This window comes from Sciurus carolinensis, chromosome 5, assembly GCF_902686445.1.
Source record: "Sciurus carolinensis chromosome 5, mSciCar1.2, whole genome shotgun sequence".
NCBI classification, from domain to species: domain Eukaryota; kingdom Metazoa; phylum Chordata; class Mammalia; order Rodentia; family Sciuridae; genus Sciurus; species Sciurus carolinensis.
In genome coordinates this window covers 115,061,140-115,077,125 of record NC_062217.1, presented here as the reverse complement: position 1 = coordinate 115,077,125, position 15,986 = coordinate 115,061,140, and the positions used below count along the sequence as shown (strand labels likewise).

At 48.4% G+C, this 15,986-nt stretch overlaps 1 protein-coding gene and 1 long non-coding RNA gene across 10 annotated transcripts in view; one reads left to right on the top strand and one right to left on the bottom strand.

Annotated features, from left to right (window-relative positions):
- The window catches only part of LOC124985003 (uncharacterized), a 26,413-nt gene extending 15,578 nt beyond the window's left edge, over window positions 1-10,835 (bottom strand). Inside the window, exon 1 of the long non-coding RNA XR_007108767.1 lies at window positions 8,875-10,835. This is a non-coding gene — a long non-coding RNA (uncharacterized LOC124985003). The remainder of the gene's footprint in view (window positions 1-8,874) is intronic.
- Window positions 1,781-15,986, top strand: Egr2 (early growth response 2). 9 transcript variants are annotated; one of them, XM_047553281.1, is made up of 5 exons: window positions 1,781-1,911; window positions 8,400-8,599; window positions 9,366-9,471; window positions 12,042-12,150; window positions 13,532-15,986. In XM_047553281.1, the coding sequence occupies exons 3-5, from the start codon at window positions 9,373-9,375 to the stop codon at window positions 14,785-14,787; spliced, it is 1,464 nt and encodes a 487-aa protein (XP_047409237.1). In that variant the 5' UTR covers window positions 1,781-1,911; window positions 8,400-8,599; window positions 9,366-9,372; the 3' UTR covers window positions 14,788-15,986. The 9 variants fall into 9 exon arrangements, with proteins under 9 accessions (XP_047409237.1, XP_047409236.1, XP_047409241.1 ...); XM_047553280.1 differs by having other exon boundaries at window positions 8,400-8,609; XM_047553279.1 differs by having other exon boundaries at window positions 1,896-1,911; window positions 8,522-8,609.

The window sequence follows — 15,986 nt, the reverse complement described above, 5'->3', positions numbered from 1 at the left end:
TGAAGACTGAAAAAGGATAAATCACCTTTACTAACAAACATAAAAAGAGGTCCCACTGGTTGCAGACTCTGTTAAGTCTTCTTCTAAGCATGACTCATGCATATATTTGAAAATTGATTTGCCTCATCCATTGAAAAGGCTTTGTCATGAGCAAGACAATGAATGGAATTCAATCAAAAAGATTTTATCAAAATCAGTTCCTATCAGGATCATATAAACTTCTTAGGGAAAAGCATAGCCTGACTTCTTTGCAGAAGAGGGGAGGTCTCTTCCATGGGCCTAATATGTTTGCCTTTATCAGCACTTGAGATGCTGCCTTACTTAGAATATTCCAGTTCAGTGTGGGATGATGTTGAAGCTACAGCCCTTGGCTTCTGTACATATCTTTATAGAGACAGATAATAATAAACCAACAAAACTGTGCAGGGCTTTAAATCCACACATATTAATACTCCTATTTCACAAATGCAGAAACTGGGACTCTGGGAGCCACTGGGACCATAATTAAGGCAGTGGATCCCAATCCTGGCTGATAGTGCTCATTCATTCTATTCATTCATTGAACAAATGCTGACTGCCCACTCCTCTATGCCAGCACTGTTCTCGGGGCAGGGTATACAGTAATGGTCAAGACAGGTATGGTCTTTGGCTTCATGGAGCTTATATTCACTAAGAATATATCTTATATAAGAAAATAAAGCATAGCGGTGGACAACTGGGAAGAGCAGGGAGGTCTGAGAAGGAAAAGTTTTTTCTGAGACCTGAATAAGGAGTAGACACAAGATGACCAAAGGTGAGGGAAGGGATCATTCTAGACAAAGGGAAGAGCCAGCTTCTGGGTTTAGAGAAAGGAAGGGGCCTGTAATATTTAAGGAATGTCTGAGCATGGTAAGCAGCAGGAAGAGAGGAAAGAGATGTGATTGGAGGGACAGGACAAAGCCAGTTCATTTAAAGACTTGTAGGACATGGTAAGAAGTATTGCAGGGGGGAGGAGAAGTAATGGGTAACCACTTCCATCATCAAAATTAGCTTCTTACAAGGAAATTTTCTTTGTTGTTATTGTTCTAATGGAGATTACAGGGACTAGGATTCTGATAGAGTCAGATATGGTCCAACACAGACACCAGTTAGTTCTTGTGACTGCAAACCAGTTCCTTTCATTTATGAATGACTCTTCTGCAACCCTTTGGGCAAGAATGAAAGAGGTAGTGGTGATAACTATTTGACAAACAAGTTATGGTGAGGCCAGATTTTCGCTACAAACACAAATGATTTCAATCAAAAATAACACTGTGATCATCTCTGTGCATACGGTGACATAGGTTAACTAAGGGTGAAAAAAGCAAAACCATTAAGGCCTTCTGTTGATGAAGCTCATGAATTTGTCTCCTCCCCCTGGTCAGGCTGGTCACCCCAGTTGAGACCTAACCACACTTAAGCCACCCCACACAGATGAGAATCTCTTCTGATTGCACCACAGACTGATAACACAGAAGGTGGCAATCAGTGAGTCAGTGCCAATCTCACAGAAATGGGACAAGTGATGGTTATGGGGGATGGACTTGGGGCTAATAGGACCCCAAATCACCTTTAATGACCTAGAATTCCAGGATCTGGCTGTCTGGTGGCTGTGGCTGCTGTACTTAAGGCTACTGTAGCTCTTACCATGGTGGGTAATACGACACAGGGTGTGGAAAAGGGTCAGCACACACCTGGAGAAGAAAACACGTGACCTAAATGATAACTGGCCACCAGCCATCCGAGTGGCTCAGGCATTGCATAAGCATTCACATGCCCAGGCCTTCCCAACCAGCACTTGAAGCTCCCATTAGCAGAGAGAGAGCTCAAGTTCAGCACCCAGAGACCTGGCCGAGAATGGCTTCTGCCTCCTCTCTAGCTGTATGACCTTAGGTAAGTCACCTTGCCTCTTTGAGACTCACTTGACTTTTCTGGAGAGAGGGAAAGGTGAGTGTGGCCTTGCCAACATCACAAGGTTATGTTGTGAATCTCAAAGAAGGTAATGAGAACGAAAGGGAACTGGAAAGGGGAGAGTATCACCTGAAATGTCCCGTTAGGCTTTACAACCACTTGGAAGCGTGGGAATTTGGAAGTTCATCGACTGGCCTGGATAGTGAAAGGATCAAAAGGCAGAAATCCTGGGGACAGGCTCCAGGAACTGAGATTTTTGTCCATGTTAAATAGAAAAGGCTAAGGGCCATCTTCCAGCCTATGACTAGTTATTACTCAGAGCATTGTGACTAAGTTCTTTCAGGTTTCCTAAGGAGAAAACAAAATAAAATGCATAATAAAAGGGGGTGGATTCTACCTCTGAAGAATGCCTTGTGAGAGTATTAAACACCAGAATGAGTTGCTAAAGCAAGTCTGGCGTTCCTCCTCTCAGGGCCTTTGGAGGGATTTGCACCCACTGCTAGTTTAATGTGATTCCAGCTGAAGACAGGGGAAGACACAACAGCCTGTGTGTGCTCTTTCTTGGTTCCCTAGAATAAATTCATAAGAGATTTCTGGCTTGTGAGCTCCGCTCCAAGAATACAGGGAGCTCCATTCACTGGTGTTTCCTAAGCCCCTAGCAATGTTACCTGTTTATAGCAGGTGCTTAGTAAATATTCGCTGACTGCTTACGGAACACGGTGTGCTTGTCTGGGTGTTTGGAAGTTGAGAAAAGCCCATTCCTCTGTACTCACACTCTGGCTCTCCTACTTGCTTATCTGCCCCTGCCTCAGCAACGTATATGCTGACTGTTATGGCAGAAGCTTCCAGGGGAATTGGACAAGGTGTCCCAGTTCTTTCCATCAGGGATTTGTATGGGTAGAGGAAGTCGAGTCTACACAGGTTGAACTGGAGACACAGGGCTTTGTCCTGACATTTATATGTATTGGGCTTCCTGATACCATTTTCCATTTCTTTGGTAGTCATCCACTTGATGTGCCATTACATGAGAGCACTTTGTGACAAAATGACTGAAATGGGAAAAGACAGGAACTATGTTCCCTGTTAAGGCAACTTCCATCCTTAGGACTGCTGAGTAGCAGAAAAAGGGACTAAAATGGACATTCTGAGCATGTCTCCAGTGTCTCTTCTTTCATAAAATCCAGAGAGAAAAACAGGGGGCGGTGATCCAAATTGTTCTAGTTTTCCTCTTTTTGAAGTTTTCATGGGCTGTTGCCTGAAGAATCATATTTTAAAACAGCAAACTCTCTAATTTTAAAAAGTCTGAAAGTTGCCAGGTCTCTGGGGAGACACTGATTGTGTGCTTACAAGGCCATTGATTGAAATTGTTCTGTGACTCAGTGGTGAGCACACTGGAACCACAACAGTCTCTCAGGCACAGCAGCCCTTGAGCAGAAACATGCATTCTAGTTAATTGTTAGGATTCAAGAAAAAAATGTGGCTATGTGTCTAGCCTGTTATTAGCACCAGGAGAAGCAGAGCTGCCAAGGACTGGTTCCAAAGGCCCCAGGCTTCTGGGTGATGCTGCCCCCTCCCCCATCTCTAGATGAAAAGGAGTATGCAGATTTGTACCACCTTCCAATATGAGGACAGGGAAAGAGACCACTCTGAAAGGGCTTCAGGACTGGTCGACAAGCAAACAGGCTCAACTCAATCGATGAAGCCTTGTCTGGTCCTGGAATCAAAACCTTATCCTCCTTCCCTACCCAATCTGTATTCATCCCTGCAACCCAACAACCTTCCTAGGGGACAATTAGATTTGGAGCATGTATCCTGCTTTCCAGAATGTGTTCTTAAGCCCCTTCTTTTGATCCCCCACAATGCTCTGGCCAAGGGCAGTTAAGACAGCCCAGCCCCATCTTAAAGATGAAGAAAGAGGCTAGAGAATTTAAGTGGCTTGTCTAGTTACACAGGCTAGGGAGGTTAGCTACCAGGAGCACAAGTGATGGAGTCACACTGCTTGGGTTCACCTCATAACACTTCTACTTAATTAGTTCAGGGACTGGGCTTTGGTAATTCTGTTTCCTCATTTTTAAAGTAGAAAGAATAATGATATATACTTCATGGGATGGTCAGTGGCTTAAGAGATAAGGCTTCATAATTTGCAGTGTGCTTAGTACACTTAAGTGCTCAAAAATTTATTATTATTATTACTATTATTATTAAGAGAGAGACCAATATTGAGCCCAGTTCTTACTCTTGTACTTTTTCCGCTATCTAGTTTTGCACCCGGCCCTGGGTTCTTGAATTCTCCCCCGCCACAACGCCATCCTTTCCCCTTGCCCTCATAATCTATCTCACTCAAAATAGTGAAGACTCAAACTCTCTTTCTAAACATTGTGGACTTTTTGGCTGGTGTGTAGTGAGTGTTCTGGCAGGCACAAGGGGATGTGATGTCTCTACATCTTTGCAGCATATGTTCAGAAGTATCATCAGATACAGGGAAAGAAAAGCCTGTCTCTCAAGGCTGCCACCAAAGACTTGAGTGATGTGACTGTAGTAAGCACAGCTTGTTCCTACCAGTAGCAAGCATCGATGCAAAATAATACTATCAGCCAGTGGGAGGAGGAAGAGGAAGCGGGTATTAGGCTCCTTGCCCTGTGTCCTCTACTTTCCCCCAGGCTGCCTGCATAGTCCAGTACTAGGTGGGAGTCAGGCAAAAGGGAGGCAACCTAAATGTGGCTTCCAGGCAGCCCTCTACTCAGTGGTCCTCTGTGCTGGCTGCCATCACAGCAGTAGCACTTACTCTGCTGAATGCAGAGGGCCCAGCTCAGAGCAAAATGATTTAAACCACTGCCAAAGGGGCTGAGAAACCCTTTCAGAGGATGCGGAAATACAGGTAAAATACACCTCCCAGAGAAACTGTTGGATATGGCATATTGTGGGGTGGGTAGAATTAATTGGGAGTTATCTGATGAGGGCTTGGCCTCCTCCATTCTCCCTGCTGGGCAGGCGAATACTGGGTTCCTGTCCAGAATTCCGCTGGCTGGAATATAAATGGAACACACTGCTGAGGTCAGGGGATTTATGGAGTTAAAAAAGTGATGATACAGAAAATATGTGAGAAGAGCACACAAGGCAGGTCTCCTCCATTGCCACACTGAGGCAAAGGATGCCCCTTAAGGGTGCATTGTCACCAGATTTTACAGGTCACCCCCCAACCCATGCTTCTTACATTTCAAATTACTGTTCCACATTCCCAAACTTCCTTGGAAGAAAAATACTATTGTTATGCATTTTGAGCTTTCTACAGCAAAATGTGTTACTTTAACTAGAATTATTTTAATTTATTTTAATATGGAACTTGGCTTTCCAACTTATCAATGACTTTTTCCACAAAGGTATAGCTTGTTTTAAATTATATGCCAATAACCACTGCCTTCTGGGTTCTCTTTTCTCCTTGCATCTCAAACTTAAAACTTCCTACTAATGCTATCATTATTATACTTGCTGAAACTCATAATTTTTGGAAAAAACATCACAACTAACTTATATATCAATATTTGAAGAAGACCTATTCCTCTGCTTTTATATGCTGTGGGTTATGAACCACATAATGTACCTGAAACCTGAGTTTAGTGACTGAGAGAGCAGAGTCCATATTCTGGTTCTACAACTTACTATATGAAAGTGGGTAAGTTATGTATCCTCTCTGAGGATATTTATCCTACCCTTAAAACTGGGGGAAAAAAACCAGCTCTGTTTTTCAAGGTGGTTATGAGGAATAAAACAATGAACTTAGAACAACGTAAAGTAGGCATTCAATCGTAGGAACAATTTATAGCTAACAATTACTGAACACTTACTATATACTGATACCCTGCCACAGGTTTCATGTACCACTATATTCAATACTCAAAACAACTCTATAGTCATTTGGTCTTTTTTACAGATGAGAAAACTGAGGCACAGAGAAGGGAGTGGCAGAGTTAGGATTTGAACCAAGAGCCATAGGATTTGAACCCAGGTCATGTGAGCCTCTAGAACCCATAATCTTAACTATAAGAAATGATGACCATTCTTATTGAGATTATTCAGTTGAAATAGAAAAATATTTGTGTTTGTTTTTGTGTAAGTGCTATAAAACAACTCCTCTGACAACAGATGTACTGACTTGCCTGATACTTTTGTCTATGTAAAAACAAAGCCTGTATAAGTCTGATTTTATTTGGTAATATAAGCTAGCAGGTTAGTGTTATGTACCTCAAATATCCACTGGTTCCCTAGTTATAGTGAACTTCATTTTTCATACGATAATAGATAAAAATGCATAAGTTAAAAGATTAAAAATATAAAGGCATAAGCAGATGGTTTGGAATGGATCTTTGAGTTTTTATGATCAGAAAAACTTATTAACCTGGACCCCAGGCTCACTTGTCTTAGACAATTGTGAGCAATGATGCATTGATTCACCTTGTATTTTTTTCCAGTGATTGCATAGTGATCCGTATATTTGACATGTGTTTCCACTAGAAATTCTGCACTTACACACTCTGTTCATTTTAAATGGGACAAAATTCACATTGACATTTCCTTATTGAGAAGCAGACAACTAAGGAATGTATTTCATTAAGATGTCACTGAGACACAATGCAGATGCCAATAAGCACTTCCGTATATATTCTCCTGGATGAAACTTTGTTGGCATTTTCTTATTCATTTGCAGAAGCTAAGTGGTAAGAAAAAAAAAAACAAAACCTCAACTTTAAGATTTATGCTATTATCACTAGCCAGAAAAAGTAGTAGCAGAGGAAAAGGAGATTCCCAGAGACTAAAAATTTCTCTAGAGGGGCTCCTAAGAAGGTTCTCTGTATTGGCTACCTGTAGCCACAATGCACTAGGCATGAAAGGTGAGCTGGAGGTTTCCACCCGCACTTGACTTTCTCCATCCCACAAATGCATTGTGCTTTCTCCCACCCTGGGGTCTTTCCACACCCATGTTTTCTCCCTGGAATGCTCTTTCCACAGATTTTCCACCAATCCTTGCACATCTTTCAGATTTCTGTTTTAAGAAGCCTTCCTCAGCCTTCTAGACTATCGATCCTTCATCCTTTGCTTTCATTGAGATCAAATGTAGTCATTGTGATATTTGTGTGATACAACATGCAGGCTCTATGGGGGCAGGAAGCAGACTTGGTTTTAAGTACCCCTGTATCTACAGCATTTAATGTAGTGCTAGATATATGGTAGATGTTCAAAATATCTAAAGGGACCCTGACCATCTGCCACCTGGACCAGTGCTGCCACTTTTACAAAATAAGATCCTAAAGGTTGTTTAGCCTCTTGTCTCCATTATTTATGTGAATGACACATGATTTCAATTGCATATTTGTATGGTGCAAAGCAATGCTTTTCTCAGCCTTCACAACTTTGATTGGCATAACCTGGGCTAGGTTTATAGCCCCTAGGATTATCAGGGTAGCACTGAGATGCTGAGTGAAGGGAATCATTTTACCAGTTTTCTCAGTAATGGGGGGAACTGTAAGAAGGCTTGTCTGGATGGCAGAGTTGGCAAAGGACCCGATTTTCACTGAAGTGCACAGGTCCTATGTCATTTGAGTTGGAAATCCTTACCCTTGTGTGTGTCCACCATTAAGGGAACTTCTGACACTCCTTTGTCTCCTATTCCAGTAGCAATATTAGAATGAAAATGACACAACAATAGGTAGAGTCCATAACAATGTTCAAACATGTTTCTTAGTAAATCAAAAGGCAAATGCTAAATTATTAGTAACAGGCCTCATAACTGGTTGTGATCCTGTCACCACGATGTGAAAAAGTACTTTGAGACTGGGGGTGGGTGCTGAAAACCATTTGTGGGGGCACCAGAATCCACAGGCTGCCTCCCCTGCTCATCTCCCCATCTCATATCCAACCCCAGGACCAAGCCTACTAAAGGGCTTCCCTGCTTCCTTCTTATTTTGTTTCCTGGGTCTGGAATCCAGACAAACAAAATTGGAATCTGGCAGCAATTTGTTACTCTTAATAACCCTGATACATCCTATTTACTTGGGTAATTTTGACAATGCTGTTTTTTAAAAAAACATCATTTTAAAAATCAAAACAAAAGTATTCAAAGGCTTAAGAAGAGGAACTATAGTTCATCTTTATATTCAACTCCCACATTTCTCTCCTTCCTCTCCTCCTCCTCGACCCCCAGTATCTTGCTCAGTAATCACCTTTAGAGCTTTTATTAATCCCTCTTTCTTCTTTCACCTCTTCTTGCCTCCAGGAAGGATACTGTGGGGTTGACTTTTCCTTATGACAGCATTGTTAATGCTGGTTTTGTATCAACCTGGTCATTCTATCCACAACATAGATCTGGAGAGTCCCCAAATTCAAATTCTCCCTGTATACTGTAGGGACTTGTCCATAACAACCCCTTCTCCCTTGCCCTGAGAAAGTCCTGACTTCAGCTTCCTTTTCCTCAGAAATGTCAAAGAAAGGAGATGAAAATTCACGAAGGTGACCTGTTTCTTCCTTAGTGGGCTGAGTCAGGTTCCCAAGCCTTAAAAGACGTGTTCATTTTCTGGCATTGGGTTTTCCTGAGTAGATGATGTAGCAACCAGTGCACTGTACCAGGATTCAGAAGACCCGCTGGCAAGTTTGAACTCGACCACTCACCAGCTGCGTAAGTTTAGGCAAGTCACTTTAGCTCTCTGAATTTATCTGCGGGATGCTAGCTTGAAATGAGTGCTCCTTGATTTTGTTCCATTATCCACGTTATCCATATTAAAGAGACCCTCTTTAAAAACAAAAAGTTACAAAAAGTATCTACTGACCGGTTTTCAGCGGAGGACCAGGGAAGGCTTCCTAGGATTGACCCCAGGCACCCTTCCGGAGCCTGAACCACCTCCCTGTAGTTCCTGATTGCCAGGGTCCCCACCCCACCTCTGGCGCTCCTACCTGATGTGTGAGTCCTTGGAAAGTTCAGAATTCCAGAGGGTCTGTTACTCCCATTTACTCTAACATGCTTTCAATACTCCTCGGTGAGGCCTCCTCCCCCCTCTTTAACCGCATTGGCCTCCTCCTCGGTGAAAGGTGGCAGCGGCAGACCGCGCGGTTCCCCCTTGCCTGGCCACCCCCAGCAGACGCCCTGCCCTCAGAGCCTAGTTCGCCTGGCACTTGGGTGTCCGGGAGCTCCCCCTCGGGGCCGCGCACGGCGGCAGCCCGCCGGGTTGTCAGCAGCACCCGCAGTAAGAAGGCCGCGGCAATTCGGCTGCCGCCCGCGCGCCCGCCCACGTGTACTGAGAGGAGCGAAGCCAGAGCAGTTGCCAGGCCCGCGCTTGCCACCGGTGGGTGCCTCACCTCTTGGGCTGGCGGGGGCCGTAACCCGAGCCCCTCTGCCGGGACCCACATTTGCATAATCCGGCTACCCCCCTTTCTTTCGGACTCAGGCTGGAGATGCGAGTCGGTTTCCCCTCCGAGGCGTCGTCTTGCCGGTGGTCAGCGAGGGGCCCGCGGGACCGGCCGGAGCGCAGGCTCAGCGGGCTGGCGCACGTGGTAAGAGCGCAGCTTTCTTTCCTTTTCTTAGAAACGCGACTTCACACGTTTTTCTGGGGGTGGGGGTACCTACAAAGGTGCTAACCTCGATGAGATTTCTTTCCTTTTTCCTTTAATTTTCATCCTCAATTGGAAAAAAGCGCACAGTGCAAGCAAGAAACTTTCCCAAATTAGCTCTGAGCGTTTGAAGTCAGGGAGATGGCCGGTTCCTGGAGACCAGTTGTTCAGGCGGGCAGTGAAAGAAGCGGTGCTCGGATAGACAAGCAGAGGCGACTTCTGGCTGTCCCGGGTCCCTGACCGTCTTGAGCTAGAGCCCAGGCGGGAGCTGGCGCGCTGCGTCGGCGGCGGTGGCAGGTGAGCGGCTGGAGAGCGCCTGCAGCGCTACGCTCCCTCCACGGCGTGGCGCCGTGGCTCCTGCCCGCCTGGGTCCCCTTCAGACTGGGGCGGTTCAGGGTCGGGGACAGGAAAGGGACGAGCCGGGTCCGCGAGGCTGCCCTCTGCACTTTTTCCTCGGCTTCCACGACTTTGGAGCGGGAAAGGGCGGGGGCACAAACGGCCACCGGCTAGGCAGGCGCCGGCGTGCGGGGCATAGGGATTCCGGGACCATCTTTCCCGAAGGGCCCTTGCCAGGCCCGGAGCGCTTCTGGTGCGGGCTGGGGCGCGCTGGGAGGTAGGAGCCGTGGGTCCAGTGACCCACAACACGCCGCTTTAAAAAAGTTTTTAAAAATTGCTTTGGGAACTAAACAATGTTTCTCCGGGGTCAGTTTTCTTTTTAACTAGCAAAGGGAAACACGTGTAGGATGATGGCGGCTCGAAACTCGTTGGGGACACTGTTTGCTTCACTCAGGACCGTGCCGAGGACACCGAGGTGGTTCTTGGCGAGGTAGAGGGAGAATGTTCCTCCTAGTGTGCATTCTGGAGTAAGGCTTGGATGCGGACAGGACTCACCCCTGGAGAGACTGTTTGCGGGGATCAGGGGGTTTCATGGCGACAGGGAGAGGTGGCGAAGGTGAGGACAGAGTTTTCGCAGAAAGTAACCTCCGGAGAGCTTCGGCGTCTGCTCTGGCGCCCTGAGACCCTGTTGGCTAGCTCGGCACGCTGGCGCGCTTTGTCAACAGGGAGGTGTGTAGCATAAGGTGTGTGAGTGGGTGTGCGAAGAGGGCAGCGGAGGAGGGAGTGTGTGTAGCGGAAGTGGAGTGTGTGTGTGTGTGTGTGTGTGTGTGTGTGTTTGTGACGGGGCAGGGTGAGTGTCCAAGCCTCCATCTGGACGCCCCCACGCAGCCGACCGCCCAGACGAGCCGGGAAGGGAGCCCGATCCGCTCAGCAGCTGAAGGGGGGCGGGGAGCGCGCGGGCAGAGGAAGAGGGTGTCTCCGGCTGAGGATTTCTCTCGAAGCTCCCGCAGTAATTCTGCTCTTCCTAGGGTCTACCCCCACCTAAGCCCCATGATGCTCAAAATACTTAAACAAACAAACAACCCAAACCTGTTCCGTTTTCGCTCCTGTATAAATAGAACAGACTTTCCAAAAAAGCAATACCGCATTCACTCTTATCACCAGCCACTTCTTTCCACCAAGTAATTCAGAAAAAAGCAGTCAACTTCCGTGAATGCATGAAGCATTTTTTTCTTTCTTTTTTTCTTCGCTGCCTCCTTTTGCTTGCGGTTTTGAGCTGCCAAGAAAGTGAGTAGGGGTTTGACTGTAGTGTCTCGGCTAGGCTCGGTTTCTTTCCGAAGTTTAATTTTCCGGAATGGCTCCCAAACAAGGGCCGGGGAGGCGGAGCCGCCAGTACCGGATCTTCGCCTTTTTTGGAAAGTCTCGGAGAACCGGAATTCCTCCCCGCCGGGGAGACTGAGCTGCAGTCCCTACTCGCTCTTTCTCCCGTACTGGCCGCAGCAGGGTCCGCGGCGCGCCCTTATCCCTGCCAAGCCCTGCTTCCGGGACCCAGGCTCGGGTCGGGCCGCGCACCTCGGACCCCCCAGGGTTTCCGCTGGCTGAGAACCGGTAGTGGCGAGCCCAGCGGAGCCCGCGCGACCGAGCTCGTATGCAAATCAGCCATGTGACGGCAAAAGCCGCCTGGCCCAGCCCTGTTCCTCAGTCCATATATGGGCAGCGACGTCACGGGCATTGAAAACCTGCCCATAAGTACAGCAACACTTTCCGCCTAACTGAGAGAGCAGCAATTGATTAATAGCTCGGCGAGGGGACACACTGACTGTTATAATAACACTACACCAGCAACTCCTGGCTTCCCAACTGCCGGAACACAGACAGGAGAGAGTCAGTGGCAAATAGCCATTTTTTTCTTATTTCTTTGAAAAGCCAGCAACTTGTTTGCTAGTTTTATTTCTGTTGGATTTTTTTTGTTGTTGTTGTTATTGGTGGTGGTTGTCTCTAAGTGTGGAGGGCAGAAGGAGATACCAACTCAGGCTCAGTCCAACCCCTCTCCAAAACGGCTTCTCTGACACTCCAGGTAGCGAGGGAGTTGGGTCTCCAGGTTGTGCGAGGAGCAAATGATGACCGCGAAGGCCGTAGACAAAATCCCAGTAACTCTCAGTGGTTTTGTGCACCAGCTGTCTGACAACATCTACCCGGTGGAGGACCTCGCCCCCACGTCGGTGACCATCTTCCCCAATGCCGAACTGGGAGGCCCCTTTGACCAGATGAACGGAGTGGCCGGAGGTAAGCCGCGTGTTCTCGCCGCAGGCCAGAACTCGCAGGGCTTGGAGGTAGTGGGTGGGGAGCTGTGGGTGTTTCGGGACTCGGAGGAGAGGATTGGGGATCCGGGTGGACGGCGCTGACTGCACTGGCTTTGAAGACTGGAAGTGAGTGCAGAGGAGCTCAAAAGAACGGGACAAGGGCGTTGAGGATGGGAGCACAGGCAGATGTACCAGGTTGCCGGCGAACCCGCGTGCGTGCGCCGCGGTGCGCCGGGCCCCTGGCGTACTCAGTGATGAGGATGCGAAAGACGCCTTTTAGGGCTTCGGGGCTTGCGCAGGCCCTTTGGCCCGCGGTACTTCGGCCTCTCCCTCCTGGGGTAGGGACGAAGTGTTGGTAAAGTTCGGGTCTCCCGGGGAGAACTGCGCATCTGAACAGTCGGGCAGCAAAGTGCCAGGGAAAAGCGTCCATGGCTCCCTCCGGGTCAGCGGATACTCAGGGGAAATCTTGAAGCGCGCTCCTCGTGCAGCCTTCCAGGCGCACCCCCACCTGTGCGCCGCCCGCGAAGTGTAGGGGGTTAGTAAAGCTGGCACTCCGGTCGGGGGAGGCAGGGGGGAGGTGGTAGAGGAGGGCGGGCAACAGCGGGAAGCAGCCCCCGGACTGCGGAGGGAGGCCCGCGGGGGCACCGGCACCGCGGGTTTCCTTGGCGATGCTGTAGAAAGTCGTCTTCCTCTGCCCCCGCGCCTTCTACGGAGCCTGGCCACTGGTCTTGGGCTGGGGCGGGGACGCAAGGGTGTCCGGCAAGCCTGAGCATACTGGGAGGTGAGGGAAACCTATAGACTCCTTCCTCCGCAGCCTCCATTCCCTCCAGCAGCCCTCAGCGAAAGCGCAGCGGGAGAGGGAGGGAGAGAAGGCACTGGAGATAAGGAGCAGCCGCATATTCTCCCTCCCATCCCTGCGCGGTTCTCAGGCTCCTCTCGCGCGCGGGCACCTTCTTGGCATTAATTGGGATTGGTCCGTGCTTGGCTGGTGTCTGTCGTAGTAACCCAGCCGTGGGACCCTCAGGAAAAAGAAAAGGAGAGAAGTTCCAGGCAGATGGGAAATTTTTAATGTTGTCGTTTGCTATTATTGGGTGTTTTTATTAGGGACTAGAGCCACAGATGGCTTGGAGGGGGATTGGGAGGAGCTCATCCTGCTTTCCTAGAGGTAGTTCTTGAGTCCCAGATTATAGCTAGTCTCTTCGTACTGTCTCTAGGCCTCAGTTTCCCCACCTGTTGGGCTTTGCCCCAACTCTGCAGTGCTGGGATCCGGAGTCTTGGGAATGGACCCATGAGAGAGGGGGTGAGAAGGAATTGTTGGCTGCATTTTCATTGCTCCGTCTCCATTCTGCCTTTTTCCTCCCCAGATGGCATGATCAACATTGACATGACTGGAGAGAAGAGGTCCTTGGATCTCCCATATCCTAGCAGCTTTGCTCCCGTCTCTACGCCCAGAAACCAGACCTTCACTTACATGGGCAAGTTCTCCATTGACCCTCAGTACCCTGGTGCCAGCTGCTACCCAGAAGGCATCATCAATATTGTGAGTGCAGGCATCCTGCAAGGGGTCACCTCCCCAGCTTCAACCACAGCCTCATCCAGCGTTACATCTGCCTCCCCCAACCCACTGGCCACAGGACCCCTGGGTGTATGCACCATGTCCCAGACTCAGCCTGAACTGGATCACCTCTACTCTCCACCACCGCCTCCTCCTCCTTACTCTGGCTGTGCAGGAGACCTCTACCAGGACCCTTCTGCGTTCTTGTCTGCGGCCACCACCTCCACCTCCTCCTCTCTGGCCTACCCACCACCTCCTTCTTACCCATCCCCCAAGCCAGCCACGGACCCTGGTCTCTTCCCCATGATCCCAGACTATCCTGGATTTTTTCCATCTCAGTGCCAGAGAGACCTACATGGCACAGCTGGCCCAGATCGCAAACCCTTTCCCTGTCCCCTGGACTCCTTGCGGGTCCCGCCTCCACTCACTCCACTCTCTACCATCCGTAACTTTACTTTGGCGGGTCCCAGTGCGGGGGTCACAGGACCAGGGGCCAGTGGAGGCAACGAGGGACCCCGGCTGCCTGGCAGTGGTTCAGCAGCAGCCGCTGCTGCTGCTGCCTATAACCCACACCACCTGCCACTGCGGCCCATTCTGAGACCTCGAAAGTACCCCAACAGACCTAGCAAGACACCGGTGCATGAGAGGCCCTACCCATGCCCAGCAGAAGGCTGCGACCGCAGGTTCTCCCGCTCTGACGAGCTGACACGGCACATCCGTATCCATACCGGGCATAAGCCCTTCCAGTGTCGGATTTGTATGCGCAACTTCAGCCGGAGTGACCACCTCACCACACACATCCGCACCCACACGGGTGAGAAGCCCTTCGCCTGTGACTACTGTGGCCGCAAGTTTGCCAGGAGTGATGAAAGGAAGCGCCACACCAAGATCCATCTGAGACAGAAGGAGCGGAAAAGCAGTGCCCCCTCCTCCTCAGTGCCAGCCCCCTCCTCGGCCTCCTGCCCTGGGGGCTCTCAGGCTGGGGGCAGCCTGTGTAGCAGTAACAACAGCAGTATTGGTGGAGGGTCGCTTGCCCCTTGCTCCTCACGAACCCGGACACCTTGAGATGAGACTGAGACTGACCGGTTTCTCAAGGCCCCGGATGCTTTGTCCACTGCACGACAAACACTACCACTCTTCCCTGCTTCTCTCTCCTCCTTGAGCAAAGGGACTCGGTGGAGTCCAGCCCCGCCCCTCGTTTCTCTTAGAAGCAAGTCTTTCATAAAACTTACCCGTTTTAGTCTCTCTTAGGTGAGTTGACTATCACCCCAAGGCAATGGGGCAGCTCAGAAGAGGGTTGGGTGAGGGCCCCTGGTCTAGAGGGCTGAGGTCTGACCCTGCTGTAAAGGGTTGTTTTGACTAGGTTTTGTTCCTCCTTCCCTTTATTTTGACCCATTACAGGTTTTTGACCTAGGATGTCAGAGTTGATCTGAGACTTTTCTACAGTAGGTTGGGAGATGCTGATTCCTTCAAGTGGGGACAGCAAAAAGACAAGCAAAACTGATGTGCACTTTATGGCTTGGGACTGATTTGGGGGACACTGTACATTGAGTGAAGCATGGCCTTTATGCCACATTCTGTGACCCTAGAACAGTGAATCAAAGCTTATCTAGTTGTCTCAACCCTTTAAGCAATATGTATTATAAACTCAGAGAACAGAAGTGCAATGTGATGGGAGGGACATAGCAATATCTGCTCCTTTTTGAGTTGAGAAATGAAAAGACTATATTTTCAGTGTATATCCACTCAGATTTTGTGTATTTTTGATGTGCACTGTTCTCCAAGTTCTGAACCTTTGGGAAAAAATGTAAAGCATTTATGATCTCTTGAAATGAGTCAGAGGTTAACTTATTTAAAGGGGGATGTACATATATTCTCTGAAACTAGGATGCATGCAATTGTGTTGGAAGTGTCCTTGGTGCCTTGTGTGATGTAGACGATGTTACAGGGTCTGCATGTAAATGGGTTGCCTTACTATGGAAAATAAAATCACTCCCTGGGTTAAGTATGGCTGTATATTTCTGCCTATTAATATTTGGAATTTTTTTTAGAAAGTATATTTTTGTATGCTCTGTTTTGTGACTTAAAAGTGTTACCTTTGTAGTCAAATTTCAGATAAGAATGTACATAATGTTACTGGAGCCTATTTGTTTGGTTATTAGCTCTTAATAGTTGTGGAAAAATAAATCACTTATTCTAACGCCGAACCACTAACTGAAGTTCAGATAATGGATGGTTTATGACTATAGTGTAAATAAATACTT